Source organism: Dendrobates tinctorius, unplaced genomic scaffold (assembly GCF_039654945.1).
Source record: "Dendrobates tinctorius isolate UK_male_01 unplaced genomic scaffold, ASM3965494v1 ptg000230l, whole genome shotgun sequence".
NCBI lineage: Eukaryota > Metazoa > Chordata > Amphibia > Anura > Dendrobatidae > Dendrobates > Dendrobates tinctorius.
In genome coordinates, this window is record NW_027361897.1 from 12,502,983 (window position 1) to 12,519,630 (window position 16,648).

General features: G+C 44.6%; 1 protein-coding gene across 6 annotated transcripts in view; it reads right to left on the reverse strand.

Moving 5' to 3' along the window:
• CEP55 (centrosomal protein 55) overlaps nt 1-16,648 on the reverse strand; it is a 62,835-nt gene that overhangs the window by 24,830 nt on the left and 21,357 nt on the right. For all 6 annotated transcript variants that reach the window (XM_073555839.1, XM_073555841.1, XM_073555838.1 and 3 more), the window contains 2 exons: nt 15,556-15,615; nt 12,682-12,817 (listed from right to left, as the gene is read on the reverse strand). In XM_073555839.1, coding sequence (XP_073411940.1) covers nt 12,682-12,817; nt 15,556-15,615 — 196 coding nt within the window. The remainder of the gene's footprint in view (nt 1-12,681; nt 12,818-15,555; nt 15,616-16,648) is intronic.

The window sequence follows — 16,648 nt, forward strand, 5'->3', positions numbered from 1 at the left end:
ATTTTAGCATTGAAAAAGTCAAACGGCGCTCCTTCCATTCTGAGCTCTGCCATGCGCCGAAACAGTCGTTCCCCCCCACATGTCAGGTATCTGTGTACTCAGGACAAATTGCACAATAACTTTTGCAGTTCAATTTCTCCTGTTACCCTTGGTAAAATAAAAAAAATTGAACCTGAAGTATTTTTTTTATGAAAAAAAGTTAGATGTTCATTTTTTTTTAAATATTCAAAAAAATTCCTGTGACGCACCTAAAGGGTTAATAAACTTCTTGAATGTGGTTTTGAGCACCTTAAGGGGTGCAGTTTTTAGAATGGTGTCACTTTTGGGTATTTTCTATCATATAGACCCCTCAAAGTGGCTTCAAATGTGATGTGGTCCGTAAAAATAAAATGGTGTTGTAAAAATGAGAAATCGCTGGTCAACTTTTAACCCTTATAACTTCCTAACAAAAAAAAATTTTGGTTCCAAAATTGTGCTGATGTAAAGTAAACATGTGGGAAATGTTAGTTATCAAGTTTTTTGTGTGCCATATCTCTGTGATTTAAGGGCATAAAAATTCAAAGTTGAAAAATCGCGAAATTTTCAAAATTTTCGCCAAATTTCCGTTTTTCTCACAAATAAACGCAAGTTATTTGAATGAAATTTTACCACTAACATGAAGTACAATATGTCACGAGAAAACAATGTCAGAATCACCGGGATCCATGGAAGCGTTCCAGAGTTATGACCTCATAAAGGTACAGTGGTCAGAATTGTAAAAATTGGCCCGGTCATGAACGTGCAAACCACCCTTGGGGGTGAAGGGGTTAAATACAAGAAAGAGTGGTGGCATTATAGAGGATTAGTTTGTTAGGAGAATGGGGGGGGGGGTTCTTTGGCACTTCTCTCTCCGACGGTACACGCCCCCTGGCAATTCCACCAATCGGAAGAGTACTTTCGCTTCCCTCACTGGCCGGCTTTTTAGGCATGCACAATGCAGTGTCGCACTTACCTGGGCCCAGCAGTCAATGCTCCGTTACAGCACTGTGCCTCTGCAGACAGGCAGTATACGGAGCTCCCTGCCAGTTTTTTTTTCAGCCTATCGGGGGGGGGGGGGGTTTCTTCCACTTCTCACTGGCTGACTTTTCAGGCACGCCCTCCGCAGTGCGTTGTGCTTACTGGGGCTCAGCACAGCTGATGCTCCGCTTTTAGCTTGTGCCTCGGCAGATAGGATTTCACCTGCACTACTCGCCGGAGACTCTTCACCCCTGCTACAGGGGGGGGGATACAGGCAGCAACAGGATCACTGCTGGTCATTCCTGATATAGGTAGGATCCATCTCTCCTTTTCTCTCTCTCTTTCTGTTGCCCTTCCCAGCAGATTTATGCTTCTCGTTCCCCTCTAAGCCAACTGTGATCCACTACGCCTGTGCCCTCTGCAAAAGAAAGTGGTCTTCAGGTCCACTTTCCCCTTTCTGCACAGTTCTGCCCCACAGGATCACTCTAACGCCCGGGATGAGAGCACACCCCTCCCTCCAGAGTGGGCTGTTGCCATGTCAGGATGCCCTCCTCACCCCAGAGCCCCTCCTTGGAGGCGGCTTTTGGGTCGGATGCGAATTCCCAATCTGAGTCCGATTCGGACCAAGTCTCAAAGACACAGGATATGGTCAATAGCCTTATCTTGGCAATTACCCAAACCCTGAATCTGAAGGAGAACGAGGCACCTGTTCAGGGGCACTCCGTTTCGTTCAAGCGGGCAAAACGTTCCTCCCAGACTTTCCCCTATTACAGGGAATTTCAGCTATTGTGGCTAAACTCAGGGAACATCCTGAAAAGCGCTTCCCGGGAAAGAAGCAGCTAGATTCTATCCTTTTTTCCCCTGACCTCCTTGGTAGATTGACAGAGCCCCCTAAGGAGTACTTGCCGGTTTCCCGCCTGTCTTCCATGGCAAAGTCCATGTCTGCCTGGGCAAGAATGCTTCCCCAGGGCATCCTAGCGGCTGCTTCTCTGGGTGAGATGGCAGATTTGGCATACCAGATTGCCCATGCCGGCAAATATCGTCTGACCTCATCTTTGGATGCGGCCAGTTGCTCCGCTGGGGAAAACAGCAGCACCATTGCTATATGATGCATCCTCTGGCTGAAGGTGTGGATTACAGATCCACCCTCAAAAAAAGTCTCACTAACCTTACCTTTCCAGGCTCTAGGTTTTTCAGATCCAAACTGGATCAGATAATTTTGGATGCTACCGGTGGAAAAAAGCTCCCCTCTTCCCAGGCCAGTCAATACGAAGAGGTCGTGTCATTTTCGTTCCTTTCTGCCCTTCTCTTCTTCAGGGACTTCCTCTCAGCAGGATGGCTCTTCCCCCCAAGGGGAGGGAAAGAAGCCTTCCTTCAAACATGAATCCCAATGGTGGCCACAGGGTCGCTCCTCCAAGCCCTCTGGGTCCCGCACCAACAGGTTCTCTTCAATGTGACGGGTCACCCCCCCACCCGGGAATCTTACAGGGTGGAAAGACGGCCTCTTCAATTCCGGGATGCTGGTTTGTTAGTGGTCGACGTTGCCTGGCTTCCCTCCCATGAGGACGTTCTTTCTGTTTCGCCAGCTAAGACATCCGTCGCAGGCTCCAGGGGTTCTTCAGGTCGTCTCTTCTCTGCTACCCTCAGGGGTAATCGTATTCGTTTCCCGGAACAGTTTTCAGGGTTCTACTCTAATCTTTTCGTAGTCCAGAAGAAAGACAGATCTCTCCGTCCGATTTTAGATCTCAAACGATTGAACCATCATGTTTGGATCCGTCATTTCAGGATGGAGGCCCGCTGAGACTGCCACCAGAGTCTTCAGATCACCTAAGACACTTTGGCCTGTCTCGGCTGGATTATCTAGAGAGAAGTCCTCCCTTACCCCAGCTCAGTGCCTGGTGTTTCTGGGAATGAGGTTTGACATGGCACAAGCCCATGTCTTCTTTCCAAAGGAGAAGTTCTTATCCATCTGCCGAGGGATCCGCACTCTAAAGCGACCAGCTTCTCTCCCCCTACGGTACGGTGTGAGAGTGCTGGGGAAGATAATTACTACCATGGAGACATCCCCCTTTGCCCAGTTCCATATCCGTCCCCTTCAGCTAGCCCTCTTGTTGGCATGGGACAGGAGGACCGCTTTCCTGGACCGGCCCATTTTACCAACGCCAGTCTCCTCCATTAGGGAGTCGTCTTTCTTCACTGTTCAGCGCAGGGTCGCTGGAATGCCCAAAGTAGACACTCTCCCCATCTATCTCCTGGAGATCGGGGCAATTTTTTCTTGCCCTTGACTGCTGGCAGCCCTTCCTAGCAGGCCAGCAGGTATGTATTAAAAAAAAAACAAAAAAAAAAAAAAACACACAACAATGCCACTGCCATGGCTTACTTAAACTATGAAGGAGGGACTTGTATCAAACAGGTGATCGCAAAGCTAACAAGGATTCTGCGATGGGCAGAGCGTCTCATTCCCACCATATCAGCCGTACACACTCCCCAGGTGGAAAATTGGGCAGCAGATTTTCTGAGTCTTCAGGGTCTCACATCGGGCGAGTGGTCTCTTAATCCCTCCATTTTCAATCAAATATGCCAGAGATGGGGCTTACCGGACGCTGTCCTGATGGTTTTTCGAATGAACCACAAGGTTCCTCAGTTTTTAGCCAGGTCCCGGGATCCTCTAGTCATCGGTTGTGATGTGCTAGTGACCCCGTGGTCTCAGTTCCAGCTGCCTTATCTTTTTCCGCCTCCCCCCTTTATTCCGAGAGTCGTGAAAAGGATAAATGCGGAAGGAATTTCTATAATCTTAGTAGCTCCAGACTGGCCAAGAAAGTCCTGGTATGCGGAAGCTGGTGAACATGCTCATGAAGGTTTCCTGAAAGTCCAGCTCTACCACCAGAGTTCTCAGTCTCTGAATTCAACAGTATGGCCATTGAGGCCGCAGTCCTGACGGAGACCGGTCTTTCCCAACAGGTCACTGAGACCATGATTAGGGCAAGGAAACCAGCATCCTCGCCTATGTATCACGGATAGTGGAAGGTCTTCTTTCAATGGAGTGTGGACAACCAATTGGTCAATACCCTTAAGGGTCAAGTTTCCACTGTCAATCCTCTTTTTTTTTTTTAATCAGATACATTTTTATTAATGATAACAATTATAACATATGACATCAAGCAATTGTTCACATATAATCATATTTTTATGAACAAAACTCCCCCCCCCCTCCGAGACCCCCTCAGTGTCTTCCTCATTTCTATTCCGGTACTCTTTCCCACATTCATATATAACTGTTTATTATGAACATCATCTATATCATAATACATCTTCCCCACAAATCTAACTCCATTCTACCCATGGCTGCCATATGTTTTGAAATACATAGAGTTTATTTCTCTTAGTATAAATACTTTTTTCCAATGAAATCATATGCTCCGCCTGCGTAAGAAAGTCTCGTCTAGTCTGAGGCTCTTCTCTGATCCAGAACCGAGCAATCAACGTCCTTGCTATGAACAACAGTCTAGCAATCGCCAGTTTGACCATGAATACCGCTACTAATTCTTCCACATAACCTAATATACAGACCAAAGGGTCTCTGGAGATTACACACCTATATATCAATTCAATCCGATTCAATACAACTGTCCAGTAGGTAGACAATCTAGGGCAATGCCACAGCATGTGCAGCATGTCTGCCCGTTCCTGCGAACATCGTGGACACTCGGAATCGGACCTCAAACCCATCTTGAACAGTCTATCGGGAGTTCTGTAAGCTCTATGAATTACGTATAGCTGAGACATCCTCCCAGGTTCGCTCATAGAGATCTTAGGCACATATTCTAAAATAGATTACCATCTATCGTCATTTATCTCTCCCAATTCAACTTCCCATTTCACTCTAGACTTGATGGGATGTTTGACTAGAAAGGTAAATAATAAATCTCTATACACTTCTGAGATTGCCCCCCTTGTCACGCTGTTCTCCAAAATAGAGGCCAGCGTGATATCAATCTGGATCTCAATAAGTTTTCTCCGACATTGCGACCGATACGCATGCTGAATTCTTTTATAATGATATAAATTTGAATGTGATAGCTGGAATTCTGATTGTAGCTCCACAAATGACTTAAGTCTCCCCTGACTCATTAGCTGACCCATCCTTCTGATTCCTGCCTCTCTCCAGGGCCCAAATCCTTCCATTTGCTTGAATTCTTGCAAATTTATATTATCCCACACAGGAGAGTATTTGGTAAGGCCCGTGACACCCCTAATCTGTTTAACTTTTTCCCATACCTTATGAATTAGGAGAACAGTAGGAAACCGAGAGCCTAATTTTAAAAACTGCCCCCCTTCCAAACTCTCCCCCCAGAGGCCATTTTCCAAACAAATATCTCAAACTACTGGGCGATTGTCCCTGTCCCGTCTCCACCCCCCATCCTCCAATATGCTGGCATCGTGCTGATAAAAAATATACCCAGGGGTTAGAAAGCGCCAAACCTCCTTCCTCCTTTGCAAAGTTTCTTGTTTATACCGTGGGCTCCCCCCCCCCCATATTAGTTCGCCAAACAGCGATTTAATTTTGCGGAACCTACCCTGCGAGATCCAAATTGGAGAGTTATGCGGTACATATAACAGCTGTGTCATCAGAATCATTTTTTAAAAGGTTCACCCTTCCAATTACCGAAAGATGTAATTTATTCCATGCCGAAATTTTGGAACGAATTTTTTGTAACAAAGGGCTTAGATTAAGTTCTTCAAACCTAGTCAAAGGAAGGGCGATTTGTATCCCCAAATATTTAAATCTCGAAACTACCCTCAGTTTTGCTGACCTTTCCACCTCCCCCATATCCCTATCTACCTCATCAATGGGCATAATGCACGATTTGTCCCAATTGATTTTGAGTCCAGAAAATTACCCGAATTCCTCAATTAATGCCACCGCGTTATCCAAATTCTCCCCCGAGTCCTCCAAAAATAACAAAATATCGTCGGCATACAAAGACACCTTCTCCTCCTTCACTCCATAGACAAATCCTTTTATCTCTTGTGCATCCCTTATTTTAGTGGCCAGGGGCTCCACGGCGAGGGCAAACAGCAACGGAGACAATGGGCATCCCTGCCTCGTACCCCTATGTAATGAGAAACTATCAGATAATTCATTATTTACTCTAATTTTTGCCGTTGGAGAGGAGTATAGCAACCCCACCCAAGATATAAACTTAGGCCCGAACCCAAGGCCCAACAAAACCGACCACAAGTACTTCCATTCTACACAAAGGCCTTATGGGCATCCAAAGACACTACTACTCTCTTTCCAGCACTTTCGGCTGGAATTTGCATATTTAAATATAGCCTCCTTAAATGGATTGCTGTAGATTTATTGGGCATAAATCCCGATTGATCTGGGTGGATTACTTTATCAATCACGTGGTTCAGTCTGTTGGCCAAGGCCTTCGCCAAAATCTTTACATCTGCCGTAAGGAGTGAAATTGGTCTGTAGGACTCCGGATTATCAGCTTTAGGAATGACCACAACAATGGCCTCTCTCATAGATGTAGGTAACATTCCCCTCTCCAACGACTCATGAAATACCTTCTCCAATTTAGTTATTACTTCATTAAAAATTTTATACACCTCTGCCGGAATGCCATCCGCCCCCGGGGCCTTATTACCCGCCACGTCCGCCAGTGCCACCCTCAACTCCTCCGCTGCAGGCGGCCTATCCATCCATTCTCTGTCTTCCTTCCCTAATCTAGGAAGCTTAATCACCCTCAGATACCTGTCCATCTCCTCTTGACCTTTATGTATCTTTGAGGAGTATAGCTCACTATAAAATTGTTTAAATACATCCAAAATTTGATCCCCCTGTGTAACCACATTACCGTCCTTAGTTTTAATTGCATACACATGTGAGGATTCCCGTTGTGCCGAAGCCATCACAGAGCAGGTGCCCCACTTTTTCACCCTCCGCATAGAATGCCTCGTTCTGAAATGCCTGCCGTCTCTCTGCCTTACGGATGTGAAGTTTATTAACTTCCGACTGGGCCACTCATGTGGGTCTGTGTAGCTTTTGAACACTGCGCACCCAATGCTTCCTCCGCCGCCCTTAATTCCTCCATCACTGCTTTGTCTAGATTTTGAGACCTAGTCTTATATCGAGACACTTCTCTGAATAAAATCCCTCTCAAAAACGCCTTCATAGTATCCCAGACTATATGACCCTCTGCACTACCTTCGTTTGTCCTAAAGAATTCTCCCAGTTCCTCTCCTATCTTTCCCATATCCAGCAACCGTAACCAAAAGGGGTGAATTTTCCATCCCAAACCTGTCAACCTCCCCCGTTCTCCCAATTGTAGAGATACCACCAGTGGACAATGATCTGATAGGACTCTGGGCAAATATTCCACTTCCTGTACCAAGTTATTCATCCCCTCATTTCCCAAAGCCACATCAATGCGAGACAGGGATCCATACGTCGCCGAGTAGCACGAGTAAGTGTAATTCTCCATATTCCGAACTCTCCACAAGTCTATCCAACCAATTTCCCTCATGTAGTTTCCAAAAGGTGTCACATTCCCTCCCTCTCTGCTCCCTATATGTTTACCCTTATCCCAATGATGATTTGCAGTATTATTCACATCACCTATTACAAGCAACGGGACCCCAGTCCATTTCCCGGATAAGTCCAGAATTTCCTGTAGCTTTTTTCCAGAAAATGGTGGAGGGATATACAAAGACAATACATAATCTATTCAATATCCTACATACAATAAACACGAATTGCCCATCCTTGTCTATTATAGCCTCCACTTCTTCATATGGAGTAGAAGTGTGGATTAACACCGACACTCCCCTAGCATAGGCTGAGTACGTCGAGTGATAAGCCTTCCTCACCCATCTTTTTTGTAACATAGCTACTTTGTCTTTTACCAGATGTGTTTCTTGGAGGCAAATCACTGAGGGCCTCAGCTTCAGCAGATATTGTAAAATTGCGGCCCGTTTTGAGACGTTAGAGAGGCCCCTAACGTTCCAGCTTAGAATTTTAATTCTACCCCCATGATATGTTGCAATACCAAACATTTGACACGTTATAACTGAAATCTCGGTCCTCCCTCCCATCCCTCCCCCCCACCCCTTCTTACATAAGGTGGTCTCTACACTTCACATTAATGAAGAAATTGTCCTTCTCTCTCCATGTCCCTCTCCAGTTCAAGCCCTGAAGAAGTTCCTCCACAAGTTAGATCTGTTCGGAGCTATCCGAAGATATCTCTCAAGGATGGCTTCCTTTCGCCTCTCTGATGCCCTAAGTTAACATCTCTGAAGGTCGTCGTAAGGGACTCCCTGCCTCTAGGTCCACTATTGCCCGTTTGGTTCGGCAATATTGGAGGCATACCTCTTTCAGGACTAACAATCTCCTCCGAGCGTAAAGGCCCACTCCACCCAGGCGGTGGGCGCAGCCTGGGCAGTTCGTCTTTACAGATTGTAAAGCTGCAACCTGTTTTTTTTCTTTTAAACTTTTTATTAAAGGATTCCACAACATAGTATATCAAACATAGAACATTACAATATAGAGTCAGAGTTACTCATAGTGACATAACCATATCATCATATTTCAGTAATAAGAAACAAAACAGTTACAACAGAATATTCTTACTCAGTACAGTATGCCATTCGTTGCATCTTTTAGCTTACAGGGTCTATTTAGGATCCTTGAGCTCGTATCAGGTCGGATTATAGAAGATTCACATTCTAAAATTCACATAAAATCAAAGCTTGCATGGTCTAGAAGCGATACACATCATGGACCAGCTCTCGAAATTGAAGAGACCATATCATTAGGAGCCAAGTGTGTCAAAGGGGAGTCACACCACCTTTCCCAAATCCTACGGAACTTCTGGGGACATTTTCTGTTTTTATATATGTTCTCGTAAGGAATTATGTCATTTACCAATTTCTTCCATTGATTAAATCGAAGGGGATCTCCCTCCCATCCATCTCAACACCACTGCCTACTGCCTTCCTAGCCATAAATAAAATCTCTCAAAGAAATATTCTATCATAATGAACCCACATCTCTTCATCCACAACACCCAGGAGACATAAATTCAGGAGTGCATTCAATCGGTATTCCCAATATTTGTTCTAACATATACATGACATCACTCCAATACCCCCGTATACTACCACAGCTCTAGATAAAGTGCCAAAAATCCGCCCGTTTCCCCACATCTATGGCATTCATCCATTACTCTTCTACCGAATTTATGAAGTCTGCTTGGGGTCAAATACGACTGGTAAAGAATATACAATTGGATTAATTTATTGTTTGCAGCTGGTGACACCATCGTATGTGCCTCCAGGGCGTCATTCCACTGTTCATCAGTGATAGAAGGTATCAAGTGGCGCCACTTACTTTCTAGAACGAGCTGAGTGGATGCAATCTTAGAGTTCAATAAAAAGGTGTAGAGAGGAAATCATCCCCGTAGGCCCCTGAGATGATAATATTCCTATCAATGGGTACTTAGATATTCTCATTCTAGAATACGGGAATTGATACATTATGGCGTGTCTCAGCTGCAGATATCTATAAAATTCTCTGTAAGAGACTCCAAATCTCACATGCATTTGTTCAAACGATAATAAAATTCCATTTTCAAAAATTTGACTAAGTGTTATTCCATCCTGTTTCCAAGATTTTGGATCTTGTAAGTTCTGAAGGTGTGGGTATTCGGGATTATGCCATATCTGAACATCCCCAATCTGATCAGTGAATTTCACAATACGCTTACTTTCTTGCCAAATTTCTATCGCTACATTATGTGCAAATAACAATCCCTGTGGGGGGGGGGGGGTCTGTGAGCTTTCCAATATTGCCCACGGTGTATGTCCATCCAGAAAGTGCACGAGATGTGCCTCTGCATTACTGAGCCCCGTTCCAATTAACCAGTGTTTTAAATGACGCAATTCAGCAGCTAAATAGTATAAATACAGGTCCGGGAGAGCATAACCACCCTGATTTTTGGGCCTCTGCAGAGATCCAATACTCAATCTAGATCTAGACGATCCGCATACAAACGGTGCCATGATACTATTTATTTGTTTAAAGAAACCCTTATTGATATGTGTTCCAGCATATATAAACATTTGGGAAGGATTATCATTTTGATTAACCCAATTCTACCCGCAACAGATAGGGGAAGTCGGGACTATGTCTCAAATTTTCTCCTGATCATATCTCCCAGGGGGTAGATATTATCTTTAAGGTCGTCTGTGACCTGGTTTTCATTGCACACTTTCACGAGGTTTTAAAAGGTTCATACCCATGCCTCATCTGTTGCAGGCCTGGGAAGGCAGGTGCTACAGGCGGCGGTTACGCCCCGGCTGACTTAGGTCTCTTTCTTTGCATCTTTCTGTTTCCCACCCTTGGGACTGCTTTGGGATGTCCCATGGTTACCTGTGTCCCCCAGTGAAGCGATAAAGAAAGAAGGATTTTTGGAACTCACCGTAAAATCTCTTTCTTGGAGCCTTCATTGGGGGACACAGCACCCTCCCTAATTGTTTGTACCGCTTTTTGGGCCTACTTGCCTTTTGTTGTTGGGTTGGTACAGATGTTGACTTTTTGGTTGCTTCTCCTACTGTTTTAACACTAACTGAGGTACTTGGTTTCTGTCAGTGGGTGTGTACTACTGGGGAGGAGCTATTTTCCTTTTTTTGCCTAGTGTCAGCAGCATACACCCATGGTTACCCGTTTCCCCCAATGAAGGCTCCAAGAAAGATTTTACGGCGAGTACCAAAAATCCTTTTTTTTTGCCAGTTTTTTTTTCTCTTCCCTTTCAAAACCCCCCCCAAGAGCCATAAACCTGTCTTCAGGATTACTAGGCTAAAGGGGTTCTGACTGTTCTTATGCCAAGTCTGAAGATCTTTTACTCTGTATAAAATAACAATTCAGTAGCACAATACAGAGATATCTGTTTTTCCCACCAGTAGTTGTACAAATCAGACAGACGAGTGCTGGCAACGCAAGTGCACTTTATAGTCTCAGGAGAAAAGTTGATGCCCCAACAGACAAGAAGTCAGCGAACATGTTAACGACCGCAGTTTTTGTTATATTTCTTTGATATGTGAAAAGCTTGCAAATGGAAACCTGTCACCAGAAAAAAGGTATTAACCTGCCCTGCGTCCGCACTAAGCCAAATACTGCGGGGAGAAAATTAACTTTATTCCCTCTGCAGCGTTCAGTTTTCGATCGGGGGGGGGGGGGCACCGCCGGTTGTTACCGCTCCCCCGGCCCTGATTGACAGCCGGCGCCAATGTATGGTGTCAGTCAGGGCTGGAGGCGACAATACAGACGCCGCTCTGAATACTCAGAGCCATGACTGAACCCCGAAGGCTGCCGGGGGGAATAAAGTACATTTTCTGTTGTGAATTCTCTTTCTGGGCTCCCTCCGGTAGTTACTGGAGGTAGTGGAGCTGGTCAGATTGACAGAGGCTTGCCATCTGATAATGATGACGACGATTGGAGATCTGGAATTTCTGACTGGAGTATTTAAGACAGCTGACTTCCTTCAGTCCATGCTTGTGATTTTCTTCCTGTGCCTTCTGAGGTCTTATGTCTCATGCTCTGTTCCTGCATGGTTCAGCTAAGTCGTTCATTTGCTAATCTTTTTGCATTTGATCTGGTTTTGTCTATCTCTGCTTTCTGCGGGTCAGCTTGCTCCTGCTGGGGCTGTGCTGGATCACCGTCCATATGTTACTGCTTGTGTCAGTTTGTTCTATCCCCTGTTATATTGGTCTCTTTTTGCTTGGCTTTCAGTATATACCAGAGTGCTGATATAGTGGGTGCGAAGTCGTGTGACTTCAGTGTTTTCTTGTGCATCAGACGTGTTGGTTTTTTCAGGGTTTTTTGCGTGATTGCAGACAGTGTCTTTCCTGTCTAGTCAGTTTGGGCCCCATCATTTGCTCAGTCTATTTTTCTGCCAGCGTTTGTGTTTTTATCTTGTCTCACCGACAATATATGTTTGGGGGCCATCTATTCCTTTGGGGTCTGCTCCGGGACAGTTTAGATTTCACCTTTCTTGCTTTAGGCTTTGTTAGCTCTCCGGCTGTGCCGAGGCATCTAGGGCATCGTAGGTACGCTCCACAGCTACTGCTAGTTGTGTGGATAGGATCAGGGGTCTGCAATCCGCTTAGTTACCAACCTCTCTGGTTTTCTGGTGGCTTAGCCTGGTCGTGCTCGGTGACCTATTCATAACAATTTTCTCTCTGCAGCGTTCAACTAAGTGTGGGCGCCTGGCAGGTTAATAAGGTTATTACCATGCAGATTAACCACATATGAGCATGTTAATAGCATTTTTTCTGGTGACAGGTTCCCTTTAAGGACAATTAAATACATATTCCCCTTGCTTTGCACAAATACTAAAATAAAGCAAAAAAAACAAACAAAAAACAAAAAAACAACTGTCTTCGCCATCTGAGACACGAATGACTAGTCCATAAGTTTTTGATAGGCACCTTCCTCCCCCTCCACCCAATTGTATAGATCAGGGGTTCCAAAATATAGGTAACGTTCACAGAAGGGAGGTAAAGACCCTAACTAAAATACAGGAAATATGCCCCCTAGATTGTATATAAAATATATGGTGTGAGTGGAGCACAGATGTAGGGTACGGAGAGAAGAAAATCAAACATGCACCCTCCTACCTTCTGAGTTGCTTTCTTCGGCTTGCTGAGCATTTGCCACTTGCTGCTCCAGATCAACCATGCGGGCCATTAACCCTTGTACGTACGCCTCTCGCTGCTGGTCGTATACCAACCATTGCCGATTCTTTTCCAGGGCCTACAAAAAAAAAAAAAAAAAGCCAAATATTAATAAGTTATTCTTACTCTAAAGACACTTTCTAGACAAAAAAAAAAAAAAAATATATATATATATATATATATATATATATATATACATACATACACACACACACACAATAGTGTGCATAGATGATACACAGGACCTCAAAAAGACAGAGTTAAAGGATATATAGAGACCAGTGATAGCATTAGGCGTGCCAATGCTTCTCTGCACTATATGGTTCTCCTTGAGGGCTATATAGTGTGCAAACAATAAAGCAGAAGTGGTAGTAAAGCAGGGCCAAGTTTTCCAAGCTTCTAAATAAGAAGCTTGATTGGCTTCATGCACAAATCTCAGTCCTAACAAGAGTATAAAGTTTCCTTTACACTAAGCTTGTATCCGTGGCCTAAAGGGCCGTTTACGTGGGCCAATAGTGGAGAAAACACAGCAGTCCAACCGCAAATAGAGATTTGCTTGTCTCATTTTGTTGACACAAAGAAAAAAAAAATAATTTCTCAGCAGCGCTACCCATTGTATAAGCAGGGGATGTGTTGCACAGGAGAGGAATCGCTCAAGGGAGAAAAAAAAAAAAAAAAAGAAGATGACCAACAATGTAAATGATAGCAAACAAGTGCCGATCGATCTTCTATATTAGCAATTGGCGCTTGTTATGGAGAATTTACAGTGTAAATGTAAGCGTTCATTGCAATCACAGAATATAGCGTCCGAGCTGCACTATTAGCCAGCCATTAGCGGGGTAGGACTGAGCCGGCAACAGCTGGACGGCTTATCACAAGTCTTTATATTACCGGGAATATGAACAAACAAGACAGTGATACGTCGTATAGGATAATCCAGCTCTATAATGAGCTGCAGAGATCACATGATGAATAGTAATAGCCCATTATTGGCACTTGTCCATGACGCTCAGTGTTTATACAGAGCATCTGGTGTGTATGCAGAAATGTGAGCGCAGAGCGGACAGGACGCAGCTAATGGACGCATTACAATGGCACAATTACATTGTGCAAATAGGATTATGCAAAAAGTATTGGAGGGTGGTAAAGCTGCCCGACTGCACCACGAGCATCTACGGGGAAAGAGAAAACACGGCTCTGTACACCAATTCATGTACTACAAAAAAAAAAAAAAAAATGTATTGGTAGAAAAGCTTTTAAAGTGAATCTGTCGACAGGTTTTTGCTACGTGTAATTGGAAATCAGACTGATGTAGGAGCCCAGAGCCTGATTCCAGTGATGTGTCACTTACTGGGCTCCTTAGTGCAGTTTTGCTAGAATCTCTGTTTTCTCGCTGTAAAATTATCAGTGCTCAGAATGCTGAGCCTTATATAACCCCGCCCACAACACTGATTGGCAGCTTGCGGACAATGTACCGTGTACACAGGAGGCAGCCAATCAGTGGTGGGGGCGGAATTTTACCAAAACATATCCAAGATAGTTATATAATCAACATGGTCTTAAGCTCCTTTTACAGATAGCGATATCGCTAAAGCGTCACCAATTTTGTGACGCAGCAGCGATAACGGTACCGATCCCACTACATGTGACACTCACCTCCGACCGCCCCCCCCCCCCCCCCGGCTATCGCTGATCGCGCGAGATCGGCCTGGTCCATTTCTCGTCATCGGCTTCCTGCTGGCACAGACGAGCGAGCCATGGACGCGGGCGGAAGACGGTCATCATTGCTGCGTCTGACAGGTGAGTAACAACCACCGAGCATCGCTGCGCCGCTGGTGAGATCTGCCTGTTTGGCAGCTCACTAGCAACCATTTAGCGATGCATCAGCGATCCTGACCGGGTCGTATCGTGGTCGGGATCGCTGGTGCATCGCTAAATTTAACGGGGCCTTTAGAGTTCAGTCTCCCAGCTTTAATTTGAGGGTATTCACATCCTAATTGGAGTAAGGAATTAGGAATTGCAGCTCTTTCATTTGTAGATACCTCTTATTAAAAGGGACCAAAACTAATTGCACAATCATCTCAAAAGCCCTTTAATGGGCTATCAATTAAGCAAGCAAATGTTCCGGAGCTGATTCTAGGTGTGGCATTTGCATTTGGATGCTATTGCTGTGAACCCAAGCTGTATATACATAAGAATTTGACTGGTTTATGGTGTACTGTGACTAGATATTGTACTAGTCACATATTACCGTGTACAACACCTGATATCGTGTATACAAAAATAATATGCTATAGGCTCAGACAGAAGACTGGTATAAGTTACACTAAGGCTGCAGAACATCATATATCTTGTATACCATATATCATGTGATGTTCTGTAGTCAGTATATCATACACCAATCGCACATCATTGCGTACTCTGATCATAATATACCGTGCACACATCAGATGGTACACAAGGCATAGCAAATGAAGTACAGTAGAGTGTATTTACCAGTCATATCTTGTATAGACCGTCTGATGTCTTTAGTTACAGTATATCCTATACTGTATAATTCCTGCCCGCCCCCCCCCCCGCATGATGCCCGCCCCCTTGCACTCATGGCATGCTTCCCACCCCACCCCCCGCACTCATGGCATGCGGCCCGCCCTTCCGCATTCATGGCATGCTTCCCACCCCACCCCCCGCACTCATGGCATGCGGCCCGCCCTTCCGCACTCATGGCATGCGCCCCCCCCCCGCACTCATGGCATCCAAATTCCGTCTAGCCTTATGAAATTAATAGATTGTTGTTTGCTCGTCACCAATACTCACATCTTTTAATTGGGCATCCAGGATGTGGGCACGTTTAATATCTTCTGTCTTGGGTGGATGCTGAAAAAAATTGAAATATAGAAAATTACAAAGTAACAGTTAGTAAGGCTGAAAAAAGCCATTTGTCCATCCAGTTCAGCCTATATTCCTTCAGAATAAATCCCCAGATCTGAGTCCTTCTAAAGAACCTAATCACTGTAAGATACAATATTGTTACGCTCCAGGAAGACATCCAGGCCTCTCTTGAACCTCGACTGAGTTCGCCATCACCACCTCCTCTGGCAGGGAATTCCAGATTCTCACTGCCCTAACAGTAAAGAATCCTTTTCTATGTTGGTGGAAAAACCTTCTCTCCTCCAGACGCAGAGAATGCCCCCTTGTGACCGTCACCTTCCTTGGCATAAACAGATCCGCAGAGAGATATTTATATTGTCCACTTATATTCTTATACATGGTTATTAGATCGCCCCTCAGTCTTTTTTCTAGACTAAAAAAATCTTAATTTTGGTAATCTCTCTGGGTATCGTAATTCTCCCATCCCCTTTATTAATTTTGTTGTCCTCCTTTGTACTCGCTCTTGTTCCATTGTATCCTTCCTTCTCAGCCATCATATATTGGGTATTAACACAAAGAAAAAAAGGAGAGGGAGTCTCTGCCAGGAGGCAATGAGAGTTGACAAATATCAAACCTCCATGGTCATAGACCACATAGCAAAGCTGAAGGTAATATTAATTATTAAAGACTTAACTAGAAAGAAAAAAAAAAGAAGCGCTTTCTTACATCCAGATAAGACTAGGATATTCCTCTCTTGGTCACATTGGAGAGTGATTACAAGGAGGATCCCTTCCTCTGGTGGACCTGTCCTATGGCAGTCCACTGATGTGAATGGGCACTTTGTCATGCCTAAATTCCCCTGTGGTGGCGCTGCAGAAAAACTGAAGAATTAGTGCCAGGTTTCTCCGCAGATTACAGCAGATCACTGAGGGTCTGAGGAAGTGGAAACTTTGTGACCTTGCTAATAAATTGGGATTGTCCAAAGAGAATAAAAAAAATTATATAATTTTCCCTACTATAGCAATTTCTGGCGCACACA